This window comes from Kryptolebias marmoratus, linkage group LG11 (assembly GCF_001649575.2).
Source record: "Kryptolebias marmoratus isolate JLee-2015 linkage group LG11, ASM164957v2, whole genome shotgun sequence".
NCBI classification, from domain to species: Eukaryota; Metazoa; Chordata; class Actinopteri; order Cyprinodontiformes; family Rivulidae; genus Kryptolebias; species Kryptolebias marmoratus.
In genome coordinates, this window is record NC_051440.1 from 10816543 (window position 1) to 10836091 (window position 19549).

Sequence of the window (19549 nt, forward strand, 5' to 3'; positions counted from 1 at the left end):
TTAAATATGAGGTAGTAGTACCTGAGAGTCATCCCCATTCCCCAGAGTCTGCTGGGATGTTTAAGTGCAACTAGTTCATGTCAGGATTTGGGGGTCTGAGTTTGTTTTTGTATTGAGTTTATTGTTTCCTTAATTCTGTTATTTGGTGCCTGTGTTTAGTTTTGGTGTCTTGTTCCCTGTGCCCTTTGTGTTCCCTGTCATCATTCACCTTTCCTCTGCTCAGTACCTGTCAGCCTGCTTCAACCACCCACACCTGTCCCTTGTTCATAATCAGTCACCTGTGTCCACTTTCAAATCATCCTCTGCCTTTAAAACGGATTCATCTTCTTCACTTACCCGCTAGTTCGTTTTCCCCTCAATGTGCTGTCTGGTTTTCTCCGTGTCTTGTCTCCTCGTGTTCCTGGAATCCTGGTTTGTAAGTTTTTGTTGTTTAGTTTTAGTTGCTGCCTCATCAGCCTTTGTTTTCCTTTTTTGTTAGTAAATTAGTTTTACTTTGAGTTCCTCTATGTCTGCCTGCATTTCGGGTTCCGACCAACCACTCTAACCTTGACAGTTCATTTATAAATCTGAACCACCAACACGTTTTGGCTACTTAGCCTGCGTCATTCCATTTGGTTTTATCCAGGCTACAGAAAAGCACAGAATCCTGTGAAAATATTGCTGCATTACTAAGGCTGGGAGTTCATAATGATAAACAAGAATTCCACTAAAGCAGAAGTACGCTTTAATCATTGTGTGAATGGTTGCTCACAATAAGCCTTGTAGTTATTTACATGAATCCCAATTAGAATGGAAGAAAATGCATTTTCTATGAAAATACCGTTTAAATGCTGACTGCAGAAATTTGCTGAAGAAGCTGAAACCGAGTTGTTAGAGCTCACAAAAACTGAACACTAGCTGCAAGCTAAAAGAAACAAAATACTAGCTAAAAGTAGCTTAAGAAGAAAAAAACAGACCAAGTGTGCTGAGGCAGATTTTAAAGTGAACATTGGTTTTGAAGCAACAGAGGAGATCTCAGTGAGGTTTCTATGGGAACAATATTTGTAAATAAAGATAAATATTCAAAAAATGTAAAAGTTACAAAAACTAAAAGTTACAGCACTTGAATGAGCTGAACATTTTGATCAATAAATTGCAAACAAATGAAAAAAGATTTTTTTTGGGGGGGGGCTATTTGATATTTTTAACAAAAGAAGAGGTTTTTTTTATTAGAGTTTTGAGAACCTGACCAGCTTCTACTAAAATTCCACCACTGAAATAATTTCGGACCATTTTTCTCAGTGATGAACCTTTTTGGCAAATAACTATTTGATTATAGGCTATTCAACAAATGACTCCACAGTTTTATAGCCATTTTTTTCTGTGGGACCAGACAAACGTTTCAGTGGACAGGAAGAGGAAGAAGATGGACTCTCAATTTTTTGAATGTTAGCAAATTTCTGTTCCCCAAATGTGCCGCCCGTCTTTGTCTTCACTAATAGGAAGTTAAGTAACCTGATGGTTGTGAAGGTCAAGACATCATCTTCAGCACCGCTCAGTGGTGATGGGCACTTTCAATTATTTTTTGACAGTTAAATTTAATTGTTCAAACAGCTGATAAATGGAAGGTGTATTGCACTTAGTATTACACTTCCGTACAGTTTGAAAACTTGTGACAGGTTGTGGGGAGAGTAAAAAAGAAAAAAAAAAAAAAAAGAAGAGGATAAAATTTGCCTGATTTATGAGTCTAGAAACTATAAGTTGAAAGCCTCTTTCATTAATCCTTCAGACTTTTAAACTCCTGCTTCTTTCAAACTCACATTTTCAGGCTTTATCTGCTAAATTTGAAGTCTCCGAGCCTGAGCGCAGATAACCCAGATGACAACGCAGTGACATAATCTGCTGTTGTGCTTTAAAAAAAGCTCTTCGTGATCCACTGAAGACATTGTGTAACTGTCTTTACGGGCTGCGTGTAAATAGTGCTCCTCTACTTAGGGAAACTTTTCTTCATCTATAAAGCTGCTGAAGTGAAATTAATAATTAAACACAGGTCTAAATGACTAACGGTTATGGTTAAAAACCTTGTAAATTTATCTTTATGGTGGGTTGAAATATTGCACAAACCCTGTGCTGTAAATCTGATCGGACTGCAAACTGCTCTTTAAAATAATAATAATTTAAAAAAAAAAACAGATTTCCAGATACTGCAGATCATGACTACACGCTGCAAACTGTGAGTTAGGGGGCCATTTGGTTGAGGAAGCTGATATCCAGTGGCTGCTCTGTGTGGAATCGCACATCAAAGTTAATCTTGCACCGTCTGCTCTGGTGCTGCAGAGCACTAATCTGCTGTCAGTGTGATGAGGCTCCTGGACCGGTTCCCCTTTCCAGCACACAGCCACTAATCCACAGGACCGCTTCTCATTTTTTTCCCCTCCCCTCTCTTTTCCAGACAACTACAGTCACAGGTCTGACCTTGAACGGCTCACCTGGTCAGTAAGATTAAAGCGTAAGAATAGCTTTTTCCATATATCACACTTCTGCTATTTCGCTTTTCTCCAGAGCAACATCCAGAATTCACGTTTCACTGCCAAAGGCAAAAGACTGGCGATAATGTTTCGCCTGTGTTTGTGCGTGCACCTGGCTGTTACCAAAATATCTCCTGAATCAGTGCACATGTTTTAATGAAATTTGCAGAAAGTAATCAACTGATTAACCTTTGGAGTAGACCTGATTCAAGATGCCACAACACAAAAATGGCTATAACGCTGTCAGCTTTACAGATATTGTGCTAGAATTTAATGTGGCAATAGCTGAGAGTCATTCAGAACAACATACTTTAAAAGACAGAATACGCTAAACATTATTCTTAAGGTTTGAACAAAATGACTACAACTACATCATTTAAAAAAAAATAAGACCATCTTAGTTTAAACTCTGGCATGAAAGGCATCTATGGAGACTTTGAATTTATGTCATTTTTTATTTTTATTGAACAAATCTGTTTTTTTTTAATATTTCTGAAACAGGACACATTATAAATCTCACTACTAATGCTGCAGTCACTATGGCTACTTCTTTTTTTTATTACAAATCTTCTCATAATTAATCACTTCCTTAAATCAGAGTTTTCACCTTTGACCTGGCTTTGGGCCTTTTACGTTCCAGAGGCAAAACGAGTTGCTAAATCAAAGCTTTCTGCACTCGGGAAAATGTCACGGCTCCCTCGTCTGCGTGCCTATACGGTGAATTCAAAATGAGCTCATTAGCATAATCGCTTGAGTGTCTGATTTCATTTTATTATCACTTCTTTGTGAAATCCATAGCTGCGGCACGACGTGTTGCCTTCCTCCTCCCATTCACCCACACAGTTTAATTGTATTATCAAAGTATTTTACCAATGTTGCGTGAATGTATTTTTAGACCCTGAATGAATGTAACGTGCACCAGCGGAGATTTAAACATAGAACAACAAATTAGACTGAGAGCAAGATTTGAGTCACTTTCCTTTGGTTTCACCATGACCTTCCTGACTCAATACTTCCCTTCCAACTCACTCAAATGATTATTCTCACATCTGCATGCTGGCAACGTAACGCGCTTTTTTAATGGGCCCGTGCAGACACTTGTAAAACTTCTAAAAAATACAAAACAGCAATTCGTCCAGTAATTAAAAGAAAGTGCCACAAGGAATTGCCTGTAATTATGACGACAAGGAGCTGAAGTAAATGTGACTTGGCATATAATAGCAAGGTAATGGAGGGTGTTTTTTTTTTTTTTCTTTTTCCCCCTGCATGGGACAGCAGTTGTTTCCCAAGTGTCAATGGATGTACACTGAGAGACTGGAGAGGTGCAGAAGAAAAGAAAAATGTCAAGCGAGGCAGTGCAAGCGCTGCATGATAATAGAAAAAGTGGTAGGGGAAAAAAAAAAGACAAAGAGAATGAAGCGTTTCATCTCCAGCCCGTAGTTAGAGGCAGGCAGGTCCAGGCAGAGGAAGGGTGAGTCAAAGTCAGGAACGGAAGAGCGCCGGAGAGGAAAGGCTTTTTATCATCCCTGACTCTTAAGAAGATCTCCCAAATGAGAGAGGGCGTGCATGCTAATGTCAAAGCCGCAATGATAACTAGCCGCCTAGTTTTGCAGGGTTAGGGTTAAGCTGGGATTTGGAGGGTTGAGGGAATATGTGTTTGATACGTGAGCGAGAGCTGAGGTGCCTTTGCCTGAGCTATACACGTGAAGGATTATTCTATAAGGTTTTATCTGTGGCTAAAAAGAGTAATTTTACCGGGCCTCATTGAGTCTGTGTGGTTCCTGGGTCTCTGGAGGGAACGTTAAGCTAGAAGATCAAAGCTTCGTTGATAGTGCTGCAGCACGGAGTCATCATTTACTTTTCATTTACAATGCAGTAACACCGAAATGTGTGTGTTTTACGGCTGTTTCCGTGGACCTCACATGCCATCGCTCAGGACTCTGAGGCCCCCCGTCTGCTCCTGATATTCTTAAACAACAAAGATTTTCTGCTGTGTTTGCGGACCTCATCCACATCCCAATGGAGCATTTTGTGAGGAAAATGGAGATTCTTAATCAGGTTTTCCAAAATGGAGATTTAAAAAAAAAGAACAAATCAGCGTGGACTTGAAATAAACAGCTTTTGAGAGACGAAGCCAGAGCAGCTTATTTTGTGCTTGCCCACTATTACTTTATGCCATCAAAGCCAAGACAACAAAAATACATTTTTTCTGGTTTCTCTACGTTTGTCTCATTTTACCCTTATTCTGTCGCTATTAAATTTTGACCATGTGCTGAAAATGTCAATAAATAAGAAGTAACTGTAAACAGTGCAGAGGCATAAATTGAAAGAGACTGAAGTGTCCTTGCTTGGAGTCAGAATGTCTACAAGTGATGTGAAAACATGCTCATTTGTAAAGATAATGTCCGTTTGAGAGTGTAAGCTCATTTCCTAATAGTGCGGAAAATATAAGCATTCATGTTGCTACTTTGAAAGAGAGAGATCCAGAAGGAATGGGCTTTTTAGGCAAAAACACTCTTTGAATTTGTCAGTAATTATTAATTAAAATTTTTTTTCCCCAAATATTCTGGTACCGTCCGCCCGTTGCCCTCTGGCTACCTAACAGCCACCGCTCCAAACACAAATTAAAAGAGCACAACAAGTTTCAGTACAACAACAAAGCAGAGAAAGCAGCCTAATGAGTGCTAATCTCAATTTTATAATTTTATGATCATGGAATTTCTTTAAACAAAGTGCTAAAACAGCCATTTGGGATTTGTGGTGAATTAAAAAAATTACTCACCTTAAGTTATGCAGCTGAAAAACTCTCTAATGAAACAAAGACTTTGGGCACAGAGTCATGTGCTGCTGCTAATGCTGCTAGCTGGAGATCATTATATTCCTTCATGTCTTAGTCCAGTTTAACAGATCACTGCAGAGTGGGATGCATGTATTCTTAAAGTAAAGATGATCTCACCTCTGACATAGTTTCCACTTCCTGATCCTTTAAAAAAAACCTACAATGGCAAAAATGAATTTTTCTTTTTCTTTTTTGCCTTGGTTGGGGGCGAAGCTAGTAGGTGTTGTGTCAAAAATAATTAAAACAGAAACTATCTGGAAAGCACTGTTAGAAAAGAAACTTGGCATGTCACTACTTGGTGCCAGGGTAAAATAAGACGATCCCATGAATTCTTCAGATTCGTCACTTTTCAAGCAGATTTTGATGATTTGAAAACCACTGTCCATCCCTAATTGCAAGACTGTCGGGACCATGTTAAATCAGCTGTTCAAATCAAATCTTCCAGCTGTTAATGTTTGAGTCCTGTTTTCGTAATGAAGTAAAATACTCACATTAATGTTGGCGAGCCGGCCAGAAGTTCTTACATTTAATTAGAAAAATGAGCTACATGTGTTTTAAGAAAATCTTTAGCCAAGCTAAGATTGTTTTTTTTTTCCCTGTGTTTTTGATCTATTGTTAACGGAAATGTTTTAGCCAAATATGGGTGTGGGTAATTCAATATTTATATCATATAGTCATATTTTCACATTTTTAATATTCATATCTCCACTGAGCGAGAGGCGGGGGACACCCTGGTCATGTCACCAGTCCATCACGGGGCCACACAGAAACGAATGAGACGGTTAACCAGTCACGCTCTCACTAACAACTAGTGAAAACTTAAAGTGAACAGCTAACCTCCCATGTTTGTTTTGTTCTGTGGGAGGAAACCAGATTATCTGGAGAAAATCCCCCCACAAAACCACTGCGGCTGGATCTGAACCTGCAAAATTCTTGCTGCAAGGCAACAGCTCAGAAAAAATAATAAAGAGTACTGTAGATGAGGCTTGAAACTTGGCTGGACTGTGGAAGGGAACAATAAATAAAATATCTCCAACATCAGCTTCAGACTTGATTTTACTGCAGTGCAACATCCAGTCAGAGCAACACAAAGGCTGTGATGCTCACCTGCCTCAAGGTTGCCCTTCTCTACAGCTTTGTTTTTTTTTTTTCTCTACCAGTTCCAACACTCAAGCATCCAGCTTCTCTATCTGCATGCGTCACAGTGCACACTTTGGCCCTTTGCCTCCCTTGTATCTCTGGTCTCCAATCTCCCCATTATGCTATGCTGTTCTGCCAGCCTTTCCTCCTCTCCCTTATCACCTGCAGTGAAAATCCAGCAGGCTAATCCCAGCGCCTGTGGGATTCCCCTCTCAATAATGATGTATATCTGAAGGATAGCATCAGAGCAGCGTCCCTATCAGCCCACACACTCTTAATCCCATCAGTCTTTGGTGTCCAAACCCAAGAGAGGCAGCATTTTGGATGTTGTGCTCCCGGCCTGAAGCCAGATCTGCGGCGCAGAGCAACAGCGATGATATATTGTGTTTTGGGATTGTGTTTGAGATCGCGTTCATTCGTTGTGTTTCAGATTCTGGAAACCTTGTGGTTTATCTCCCAATACTGCAGTGCTACAGTACATACTGTAGCCCGGACACGCATTAAAAAATTGTGCAAGGTTTTCTCCCAGTGAAGCAGCTAGGCTGTAGCTTTACAGAAATTTTTATGTGCAGTCTTCTACTGGAGGTACATAAATACAGAATGTGCTTAATATTTTAACATGCTCACGATGATGCAAAGGAGATTTGGCACATTAATAATATACGAATAAGATAGACTGCAGAGAGATTTTTTTAATAAACTACTTTAGTTAACCTTTGTTTTCTGTAAGTACAGGAATTTATCCTGCATCTGTCTTTTCTTACTCCGTGGTCAGACTCGCTATTAGCGTGCAGCCTTTTTTTTTTTTCTCGTGTTTTTCTGAAAATAAATATTTTATGAGAGCTCTTAATATGACAAAAGCACCCTCGCAACCTCTCCCGTAGTACTCCATAAATCTTGCAGTCTTCACAAATACAACTGCAGAAAATTTATATCGTCTTGTCACTCATGTTTGTACGTCTCTGTGGCACGCCGGCACTATAATCCATTTCCCTGAAACTCTGGATTCATAGTTCATAGCATGATGGAGTTCAGAAGGAAAATTACATTTTTTTTGCGACATCTATTATTTAACTGTCAGCAAGGATGAATACAGTGCTCTTTCGGCTTTGTGGAGAAGCTACAGGCAGTCGGATTGTTGTGCGGCATTGCTCCATTTGCTCCTTGTCATGGCTTTTGTATAAATAGAGCCTTTCTTGTTTGGTCAGGGTAATGTCTGGAGGAGTCTATGTTAAGTCTAAGGAAAAAAAATGTTAACGATGAGTCCAGTCTGGCACCCTTTAATCTTCTGCAGTAGCATGACATGGCATCACTTTCCGGGGTATGCAATACTTCCTCGCTCTTCCACTGTCTTGTTATCCCTGCACAGTTTTAATGCCCCTCTCTGTCGTTACCAACTTTTCGGCACAGTCAGTGACAGTATCAGAGTTTTGGAATAATTGACAGGTTCTGGTCTCACAGGTTTGGGATGCTTGTCTGTGCTGTCGAAGCCACTGAGCTGTGAAACTGGGCCGGAGAATTACCTCAGGAAGCGTGATGGGGAGGCGTGCGCAATCAGATGGCTGGTGAAGGTCAAACAAAAAATTATGCATTCATGGAATTATCAATGACAGGCTGAGGACGCTTGACACACACACACACACAAAAATTACAGCTCTAAACTTTTTGAAAATATCATATCCATCTTCTATTTTTTAAAGTAACACTTTTGTATATGTGTCAGTACACAAGTCCTTATTCTTAATGAGAAATAGTTTTGTTTCAGCTAGTTGAAAAAAATATATAAAATTAAAACCCCAGCATTCCTTGAAGGAATGCATATTGCCTGCTGATTTTCTTGCTAATCTTATGTTGAGAAATGACATTTATGAGTTCCACCTGTTTTCGTCAAATTTTCCATTGATTACATTCTAAATGTTTCAATAAAATCCATTCAGTGGTTTAAGAAACATTTTGCTTACAGAGAAAGTTTTAAGCAAAAATAATGCACAATGTGGCAAACTTAGATGGGTTGTGGATGACTCTCAGTCTCAACTACACCAATGTTTGACCCAATATCTGTAAAACTGAACGAATTACAGTCATCCTTGTGTTGGGTTGGCTATAAAAGTCAACCAGTTGTAGCTGTATGTCTAATGATTATTTCCTAACAGTTTCAATAAAATCTGTCCAGTGGTTCATTAGATATTTTGCTAACAGTCAGGCAGAGCTTTTATGTTTTTTGTGCATTCTGTTAGCACTCAAAACATTTGTTGGGGAACTGTGTTAACTAGCACCACACCAAAATTTGGGCAATTATCTCTAAGATGGAAAAAAAAAAGTTAGAGACATTTTAGTTTTTTTATGGTCAATCACCTATGGTGGCCATCTTGTACCTAGTATGGACTCAAAAAGTGCCCTACCAGATACAGTATCAGATACTTAGCTGGTACATACACATGCTTTTTTATAAAGCGTACCATGTAGGTACCAGGTATGTATTGCTACCAAATTTTAAACAAGTTTGAGAGACCAGAACTACTTGTATTATAGAAAATCCAGTTTACTTAAAACAAAAGCGCAAATCAGTTCTTTTGCATCATGAATAATATTATGTTTGCTATGTTTCAGAGGTAAAGCAAATAAAATAAAATAAAAACTTTAATAATGTCAAACTTAAATTTTAAAATTAGAGTTCAAAATAATACCCCAATGACCTCATGCTTAAGCCAGGCAGTTAGTTCATCCAGGTCATTAATAACCATTGCTCTTCCATTCTTGGGGCCAACTAGTAAATTTCTATTTTATCCTTGTTTACTTTTAAACAATTCTTGCTTACTTATTAGTTGTTTTTTTGTTTTGCATGTAGACAGGCAGTGATGAAGTTTAAAGTAGCAAAATTATTTGGTTTAATTGAAATAAACAGTTGTGTGTCCTCAGCATATCTGATAGGATTACCAAGGGGCAGCTTGTATGCATAATAAAAAAATCAATGGACTGAGGTAGCATCCTTGGGTGACTCCATAGTAGATGTGTTTCTCAGAAGCATGTTCTCTTTGATGTATGCTGTAAACCAGGCTGAGACATAGTCAGAAAACCCAACTCGCTTTTCAAGGTGCTTGATCAGAATATGTCATGATCAAACTTATCAAAAGCTGCACTTAAATCCAGAAGGTTAAGAAGTGAAACTTTGTTTTGATCAAACTGTGGTTTGATGTCTTTTGTGACTTCAGTAAGAGCAGTTTCAGAGCTGTGGTTTGTTTTGAATTTCAACTGAAACTCAGCCAGAATATGATTTTTTTTAAGAAATACATAAAAAACTAGATGGAAAAACTGAGGGGAATGTGAAGTTAAATCAATGTGACTGAAGGAGATAAGATTGAAATTAATTTGAGATTTAGATTATCTAGGTGCTCAGATGGCACATTACATAGGACAGTGTGCTTCATTCATCTTCATTCTTATCAGCTGATTAATCAATATAGTTAATGCATTAATCAAACTTATTTCATCTCATTGCTTCTCATTAAAAACATCAAAGTGGTGTAGATCAAAATGTGGTCTGATGATAGAGAGATTCAATATCTTCAGCTTGACAGATTCAATAAAACAGTCCAGCAGCTTCATGATCTTCATTACAGTATTTTATAGATTTATGTTTTTCTTTCATTTGAACTCCGTGACCTTCATCACATACTAAAAAAAATACTGGTAGGATTTTCTCTGCAGTGGGCTGGAGGTGTTAAACACAACAAGAAAATAAATTCACATGGAGCAAGACATTTTAGAAAACGTCTCCACATTTAATCCACGCAATTGATCACTTCTCTGCACACGTTGACGTTCATTTGACATGCACATAAAAGCCACAAAAGATGTTTTCAAGCTGTTGTTTTGAGTATTGGCATAAAACGCAGAAGTTGGGATTTAACAGGCGAATGTCTAAAAAAATTCTCAATTCTCAATGATTCTTTCAAGCTAACGATCAAGATTTGAAAGGACAATTTTTATGTCAAGATTTAGTAAAAACATAAAATAAAATACATGAAATGAATCATACTTGTTGAAATTTTAATTATAAATTTATTCTCCATTCCTCCTTATTGTGTAAATTCTCATTCAACATTCACCCTATAGTTTTGCTGTTTACAGTTTCTTATGTATCTTTTTTGGACTCAAACTACCTCAGCAAACTTTCAGCTATTTTAACCATTCATATGTCAAAATGTTCAGCTCATTAGGGACATTACAGCTATAATTTTTAGTTTTTGAAACTTTTATAATTTTGAAATATTTAACTTTATTTACTATTTTTTTCTAATAAAAAAGCTTAAAAAGCTTAGTGCTTTTTGAATTTTTTTTCAGCATACTTTCTTTGGTTTTTAGCTGCTGTTTTGCTACTTTTAGCTTTTGTTTGACTGATTTTCACCTTTAGCTACTGTCTTGCTAATTTAAGGTTTTAGTTTTTAGCTACTGCTTCTGCTGGTTTAAGATTTTAGTTTAGATTTTGCTTATTTTAGCAAAGTTAGAGTTAAAACAATTGGAACAAAATTTAAAATGAGCAAAACAATTTCAGCTTCTTCCACAAGTTTCAAGTCATTCTGCACTCAGCATTCACACTTCATTTTTGCAGAAAATGCAGTTTCACTAGTTTGAAAGTGGGTTCAGTGAATATTATATATAAACAGTAAGATAAACTATTTATTGCCACAGATTACTTGTGTTTCCTTTCAGTCTTATTATTTATTATTGCCCATTGCCATTAAAAGTAGTTGACCATAAAATTACCTGTCTGCTTGTCTGTCATCAAAATATCCCACTAACCAATGACTGGATATAAACAAAACTATCAGAAACTTATCTTTGGACGTACATCTACAACTATTTAACTTTTCAAATCAACACGATTCAACGTGGCCACCACACTTAATCAACCTTAGTAAACAAAAAAAAAATCAGCTCTAAGTCAGTCAGATTTACAGATATTGAGCTAGAATTTGGTGTAGTAGCTAAGACTGGTGTACAGCATGTGTTCTGTGCAACAGATAATGCAAGAAGTTCATTTTAAACTTTGGCATCAACTGTTGGTGTCAATCCTGTCTGGCTGTTAGCAAAATATCTCCTGAACCTGTCAACAGATTGTAATGACACTCTCAGAATGTAATCACATTTACATCTCCAGCTGATTCACATTTGGAGTCGATCTTATTCCACAGCTAATCCAATTTATCAAACACAAAAATGACTATAACTCAGTCAATCTGACAAATATTGAGCTAAAATTTGGTGTGGTGGTAGCTGAGAGTCATCCCCATCACATACAGCCAAACTAAAAATTTGGCATGCAAGGCAGTGATCAATATGCATTCTTCCAAGGAATGGTACTTTCAGTTTGAGCCTATTTTTGGTGCTGCATTTTCAGTTTTTTGACACATTCTTTTTTTGTTTTTTGGGGGGTTTTTTGGAGGTGTTTCTCATGACACCTATCATATTTGTCAATGTTAGTCATTGCCTGTCCTCTTATCAATGCACTTTGCAGTCTCCTCTGCTGAAGGTGAGTTGGTTACACAGTAAAAAATCCAGCAAGTGGAGGCTGGAAGTATGACAGAGGTGCCAGAGGATGATTGGATTTTAATGCTCCTGACAAAACCCTCTCAGCCGAAAGATCAGCCACAATCCTTTTGTCAGCATTGCTAAGCTGCTGCAATGATCACAACTGGAATGTGAGTCGGTGGGACTGCAGGACTTACTTTAAACCTCTATGTTTTTTTTTTTTTATCGGGAACTCGAGTCTGTCTGACTTACCGTTCTCTTACCAATCACCCGACACTTTATTTGTGTGCAGCAGACATGACCAGCAGCACAAATCAGCCAAAAAAGGTCAGGCTCTACTGTTTAAGCTCATTTTAGCCAAGAAGGTTTCATTTTGTTTTGGTGGATTTTAGAAAAAAAAAAAAAAAAATGAACCCGGGCTTTTTTAAAGAAAAGACATAAAGAAATAATATGTCTGTAAACCATCCATATCTTCTTCTTTGTCTTCTTTTTTCCCCACTTCCTACTAACCAGATGGCAGTCAGATTTCAGACACAGGGTTCTGGAACACAATCAAGGAACAAGATTGCTTTTTTAGGAAGGGGGATTGGTTTAAGTAGATGTCAAATTACAGGCCTTTTCACACACATACACACACACACACACACACAAACGGGTGCATGTTCTCGTGACTGTCTGTTTGTGTCCTGTGGGTCTTGGCGTGTCTGTGTTTTTAGGTACCCGCTGTGAGGCGATGAGGTCATGTACAGAAATCTGTCTCAGAGCACCTGTGATGGAGGTCAACCACACAAACCCAACCACCCAGGTTGATACAGCGACTCATGAATGTTTGATTGGTCTATTATCCCTGCCAGGCAGGGGGACAGTCGTCCCTCGCTTTTGGAATTCAAATATTCCTTTTAGTCTGACATTTTCTCCTGCGACCACCCACTCCCAAGGTTTTACTCCCCTCCCGGTGCCGGGCTTCATCTGCAATGCTGTCATCTCTCTGCATGACAATCGTACGGAAAGCGCTGTTTTTTTTTAGACCAGTATGAGTGCAAGCACAACATGGTTTCAGGTGGGTGGAACCGGGGAATTGATACTCAGTCATTCCGACATTCCTCTTCCTCCACTGCGGCGAGGATAAAAATCTGGCCATCCATCTTTGTGTCTCGCCCATGTCAGCTTGTGGTAGTGAACGTGGGTACCTGGCAGTCAGAGAAAACAAGAACAAAGCAGGAACATTACTTTAATCTGTCGCTGCCGTTAATTCCTACCTCTGCTATCATGCAGGAAGCACAGCTTTGTGCATCTCAGCCTCTCTCCCCCCCCATGAACAATCCATCACTGTTAGTGTGGCTCTCCAGAGTGTGCTTGCTCCTTTCTTTTTTTTTTCACCTGCTCCTACTACTATGCCGTCCTTTCAAAAGAGGACCGTAAAACATTGTATTCCACACTTGACACGGCATCATATTCCTTTTCACTCGCTGGAATAAAACATGTGAGAGCAGGAATGCTTCGTAAGAGCGAATGCCGCCCTTCAGTTTTGTACAGATCCTTTTAGTGGGCTTTGAACGCTCCGTCCAGAATCTTTAATTCGACTCCTGCCATCAGGCGTCGTCTGTGATTACAAAGGAAAACGACACGACCTGTAATGATCTGTAAAACTAATGACATCTGTGTGAAATTAGTCAACTCGAAAGCAAACTGTTGTACATGAAGCCTCGTGAAGCGTGATATTAAAATGTCCACTTTTTACATCGCTTCGCCCAGGCTCTGTTAGGGCCCAGCCTGTTGGCTCCAACATGATGGAAACCTGAAGCTAATGACTCAAGCAGACGGCTGTGGGCATTAGACAACTTCATTTATGAAATAGTCAACCTCCCGTGTAGCGATACATTCACATTACGCCGCCTCACTTGAGAGACGCGCTGCTGTCACAGACACTGAGCATTGCTGATGTCCCTTCCTACCTGCATTCATCTTACTCCCAGGAGGTAATGGTCTTCTCAGGTCATTTGCGCATTAGGGTCCCAATCATTCATCTCACCCCACCTGCATTCCTGCAAACCGCTGGTTGTCTGCAACACACGGAGGGAGGTTGAGAAGACAAGGAAAACATAGACTCTGAATCATTCATGCTCGCTGTATATAGATCTGAGTTTTTGGCCGTGTCCTAACGTGTCTGCAAATGATGACAATGGCTATTTGTGAACGAGCAATAAATGTCAGAGCGATTTACGTATAGAATGGGCAGGTTTGTGTCTTGTTTAGTGATTTTTTTTTTTGGAAGAATCTAATTTCTCTCTACAGCTGTAATCTTTAAAAGTAGTTTTGATCAGTTCTCCAGGTTCTCGCAAGGTCGTCTTTGAAGAGCTTTTCTTTGTACTTGACCCTGACGGCATCTTGTATAGTGTGTAAGGACAGTGGACAATTGGAGGACTGTTAGGCCTAAAAAATACTACCCACAGCAGATGAACAGCAATGTCATGTTTTCAAGAAATAGGAAAACAATCGAGCGAAGACCTGACAGGGGACCTGAGAGATTCATCAGCCTTCAGCTGATCATTGACTGTATGACAGGTTTTCAGCTTGTTGCTAAAATGCCGTTTTATGAAAGCAACAGTTTGTATTTATTTCATAGATTCAGCTTCACTCAGGAGATGGGTGCTGTGACTGCTAAACTTGACTTTCTTTACAAATATTTTCCCCGTAGAAGTGCGGTAAGATTTTGTAGCGGTTTCATTTTATCTGTAGCAACTCCTACTGTATTGGAGAACGGCTGCATTTGCACTGAATTTTGATTAAAGGGTGAATTGTCTTTTGTCGTATTTGGTTTTGGCCACTCATGTATCAGATCGATATATGTGAAGTATCAGCCATAGAACAAAGATGCACAACCCTAGTGTGGACACAAAACTGGTTCATTCATTCCCTGAATTTAGGAACGTTTTGATGCCCGAATAATTCAAAGGTCAAATTAAACAGCATGAACAAAAACAAATACTTCTGAAAGAGGCCAGGTACTGGGCTGAATATGAGTGAAAGAGAAAAAACATGGCGAAACATGGTTCCAAACCACTTTAAAAGAGCCCCCCAAAAAAGTCTGGCTTCTCGGAAACAACACATAAAAGATGATTCGAGGCAGTTTGGACAGTACAGTACGTGACAACAACTTGGCACTGTGTTTGCAGCTAAATGTTTGGCATGGCGGGGTCAGCTCGACTTTTACCTTGAGCACAAACACGTCTGACTTTCCGACAGAGGACGGGCACATTAACATGATGGGATGCCGTGGTCCCACCTGACATGTCTGCTTTTATTAAACACAGCCTGCGTGTGCTAAGGTGCAAAATCAGATCAATGTTGCGCACAATTTCCAAAGAGCTTTTGATGTTTTCTCCCTCTCTTTTTCTCTCTGCATGTTTTTATGCTATATCTGCATTCAAGGTCTAGTTTAATGTAGGGGATTTAAAAAAAAAAAAAAAAACGGAACAAAGCACACCAGTGGCTCTTGCTGAGGTCCACAATCTTAAACAGATCTCCCCAGGAGTCAGAGGCACACGGCTCCCCTCCCCTCTTTGCCGTTTGCTCAACATGAAACTGCTCCCTGTATCTTTCGCAAGCTGTTTGGCTAACAGAGGTCACGGAGGATGTGTAGCACATTTGGTCACGACGTGAAAGCATTAGCCGCTGCCAGCAGGTGTGTAATTATATAGGAAACAAGGTTTTAAAGGAGGAACACCGTGATGGCATGAAGAAAGTAGGCCAAGAAGAGCAGTCTTCAGAGGAGTCCTATATTTACTCCTCACCCACTTCAAATGTTTGAGGTTTTTGTTTGAAGTTGTGAAATGTTCCAAGGTCAGTGGGACTGTTTCAAGACTATAATGTTAAACACACAATAGATTAATATGCTAAAACAGATCCACAGGGTGGATTCATTCTTCAGTGACAAATCTGCATCACCTGCTGCCAAAGGGCGGGCAGCAATGTTTTCGCTTGTGTCTGTGTGTGCATGTGTTCATGTGTTTGTCTGTTAGCAAAATATCTCATGAACCAAAGGACTAACGTTAATGACTTTTTCAGAAAGTAATCATTGGGTGCACATCTGCAACTGATTAATGTTTGGACTCAACCCAATTCAAGATGACCCCAATTCAAAATGGCTGTAATTCAGTCGTATTTAGAGATATTGAGCAAACATTTGATGTGGTAGTAGCTGAAAGTTGACCCAAACACATACTCTGAGGGCTAATGGACTGGAGGAGATCTTGCTATATCAAGTGCGATCATGCATCATGTTATTTTCAATTTGACCAAAATGGTTAAAACTTTATTAAACTTTATCATTTCTAAACATAAAATGGTCGTAGTTTAAAATTAAATATTCATTCCTTCATGAAATGTCAGGCATTTCATTTCTTTTTCTTTTTTTTTCTGTTTTTCTTTCTGCTCAGTCTGGTCACTGTCACCTGCTTTCTGTGTTTCAGGTATGGTGACATGGTGCCAAAGACGATTGTGGGGAAGGTGTTTGGGTCCATATGCTCTCTGAGTGGGGTGCTGGTCATTGCCTTGCCTGTCCCTGTCATCGTGTCAAACTTCAGCCGGATCTACCACCAAAGCCAGCGGGCGGAAAAACGACGAGCTCAGAGGGTACTGACTCCCCCCCCCTCTTTATTTTGCTTCTCTCTGCCCTTTTTTCCCCCCCTCTGCCCCTGTCTTATCCACACATAGCAGAGTGACAGGGCAAACACTATCTTCCAGAATATTAATCTTTTATTGTGCTTGTGTGCATGTGTGTGCGTCGGATGGGGCTAAACTGGCTTGAGAATATTTCAGTGGAAGACAGAAATAACAGAAGGGGTGACAATAATGGAGCAAATGCTCCTCAGATTATTGTGTCAGCAACTTTTCTATAGAGAAATATGTTTACTTCTTTTTCCTTAAAGTGTTTACTAAGGCAGAATTTTCCTAATAGTACATTTAAGTATAACTTCTTTTCTGTTAAATACTGTGGCTGCCAGAGAGAGAGAGACAGAGCCAATTAGTGTGACAGACGCAGCGTCAGGGGCTAAAACAGAGGTCTGTTTGTTCAAACAGAAAACTCGCCTCGCTAGAATCCGTGCTGCGAAGATTCGGGGCACTAATGCCTATATGCGCTACAAACAAAACGGGCTCCTGATCGACTCGCTGGAGGAGGTAACGGCGCCACGCAGCAGCATGGAGGCTGACTGACTGACCTGGGCCTCGCCTGCATGCCGCTTTGCTCTGAACGGGGGCGTAGGGGGGGCCATGCAACCACACACACACAAAAAGTGGGGGCTTCTCATGCAGTTTCGCAGGGGCCGCTGTCATTCCAGTGCTTCCGTGTGGTCGTCCTCTTCTCTCTCTCTCTCTCACACACACACAAACACACACATCACACCTCTTGGCTTCAGCATTGACATGCCTTGTCAACCTACATACACACACTCTCTCTCTCTCTTTCCGTCCATACAGCAGGAGGACCGGGCAGGCACACACAGTCATTTCAGTCACACTGACTCATGACCGAGCTCTGCATGTCTGTCCAACAGGGTTTGGAGGGGAAGGAGGGAACCAAAGGCTTAGTGGAGATTAGGTTGCCCATAGAAAGCTGTGTGCTCCGCCTGCATCTCCTCTAAACTCTGTGTTTGATTTGCCGCTCTAATTTAGTGTGTGTGTGTGTGTGTGTCCGGGAGTGTGTGTGTGTGCGTGCGCGTATGACTTCCAGAGCATATAGAGTGTAGTGCAGACTAATACAACATGCTTTCCATCTGAGTGCCGTGCAGAGATTCATCAAGTGTGTGTGTGTGTGAAGTGTGCGGTGTGTTTTTAGTTTGAAATGCGTCTTTTGTTTGCTGGATTCTGTTCGATCTGTGTCCAGGTGCGCCACTGCTGTTGCTCTCAAACGTGGGGTTTTGTGGAAAGGCTATGAACCAGTAACCATCTCACCTGTTGCAGACAGCTCTTTGAATGACCTCAGTTTTGGAAAAAAAAAGTTTAATTCTGACTGGATAGACTAGGTCACAGCTAGTCAGAGTAGGGCCAAGAGCAAAGCGTTTTGCTGCCATCTTAAAGCTATAACTACAACTCAGTCACTTTTACAGATATTGAGCTAAAATGTGCCGTGGTAGTAGCTAAGAGTCATCTCCAACACATGCTATGCAAAGCGTTTTGCTGCCATCTTTTTAAATTAATTTCCATGACTTTGCCATTAACAAAGACATATATGCAAACAAAACGTCAAATTCAATTCAGAAGTTTAAAGACAATAGATCTGACCCTTTTCAACCAGGATATTCAGGATATCTCACTAACTACAAAATTCACCTCTGTCAATGATTATGTCAACCACTATAATTCCAGTCTTCGCAGTATTCTTGATACTCATGCACCGGTTAAAACTCGGACAGTTACCTTCTCCAGATCAGCCCCATGGTTTACATCTGAACTCCGTACAATGAAAACTGCAGGTCGTGCCCTGGAGCGGCAGTTTATCTCCAGTGGCTTATTGGTCCACAAACAAGCCTATCGCAAACACCAAAAGACATATTCCAAAGCACTCACTGCAGCAAGATCCCATTACTTTTCCCTAAAAATCTCGAATAGCCGTGGGAATTCCAAACAGTTATTCTCTGACATAAACTCTCTGGTCAAACCTTCCACATACACGCATGCTGATACCAGTATAGATCATTGCAATAGATTTATGGACTTTTTCATTAATAAGGTGGCATCAATCCAGTCTGCTCTCCCTGTAATAGCTGAATCTCAAGTTGATATAACTCTCCTCATGCAAAGTAACACATTTTCAGCTTTCTCCGTTGTCACCCAGTCAGACGTGGAGAAGATCGTAAAAAGCATGAAAACTTCCACCTGCGTGCTAGACCCTCTCCCCACAGCATTACTTAAGTCTAATATTACAGCCATTTGCCCATTAATCACAACCATTATTAATCAGTCTTTGCGGGCCAGTCAGGTTCCCCCATCTCTTAAAACTGCAGTCATCCACCCTTATCTGAAAAAACCCTCACTTGACCCCAATATTCTTGCCCATTACAGACCTGTTTCAAATTTACCGTTTATATCCAAAGTTCTGGAAAAAGTTGTGGCAGCCCAACTTCATCAACATCTTCACATCCATAACTTCTACGAAAAGTTTCAGTCTGGCTTCCGTTCCGCTCACAGTACAGAGACAGCTCTGGTTCGCGTAATGAACGACCTTCTCATGACTGCGGACCAGGGCTCACCATCTCTTCTCCTCCTCCTTGACCTGTCGGCTGCTTTCGACACAGTGAATCACACCATCCTTCTCAACAGGCTACAGTCAGAAATTGGACTTTCGGGTACAGCACTTAAATGGTTTCATTCATATCTCACCAATAGAACTGAATATGTTTCCTTGGGTCAGTCTAAATCTTCAACTCATACTGTGACTTGTGGAGTTCCACAGGGGTCAGTCCTTGGGCCAACCCTTTTCACCATCTATATGCTCCCCCTAGGTCACATAATCAATAAACACAAGGTC

The 19549-nt window shown here is 40.1% G+C and overlaps 1 protein-coding gene across 3 annotated transcripts in view; it reads left to right on the top strand.

Moving 5' to 3' along the window:
• kcnd2 (potassium voltage-gated channel, Shal-related subfamily, member 2) overlaps positions 1–19549 on the top strand; it is a 73552-nt gene that overhangs the window by 45619 nt on the left and 8384 nt on the right. For 2 of the 3 annotated variants that reach the window (XM_025003652.2, XM_017405920.3), the window contains 2 exons: positions 16491–16653; positions 17101–17199. In XM_025003652.2, coding sequence (XP_024859420.1) covers positions 16491–16653; positions 17101–17199 — 262 coding nt within the window. The remainder of the gene's footprint in view (positions 1–16490; positions 16654–17100; positions 17200–19549) is intronic. The other variant, XM_017405922.3, reaches the window with a different exon arrangement.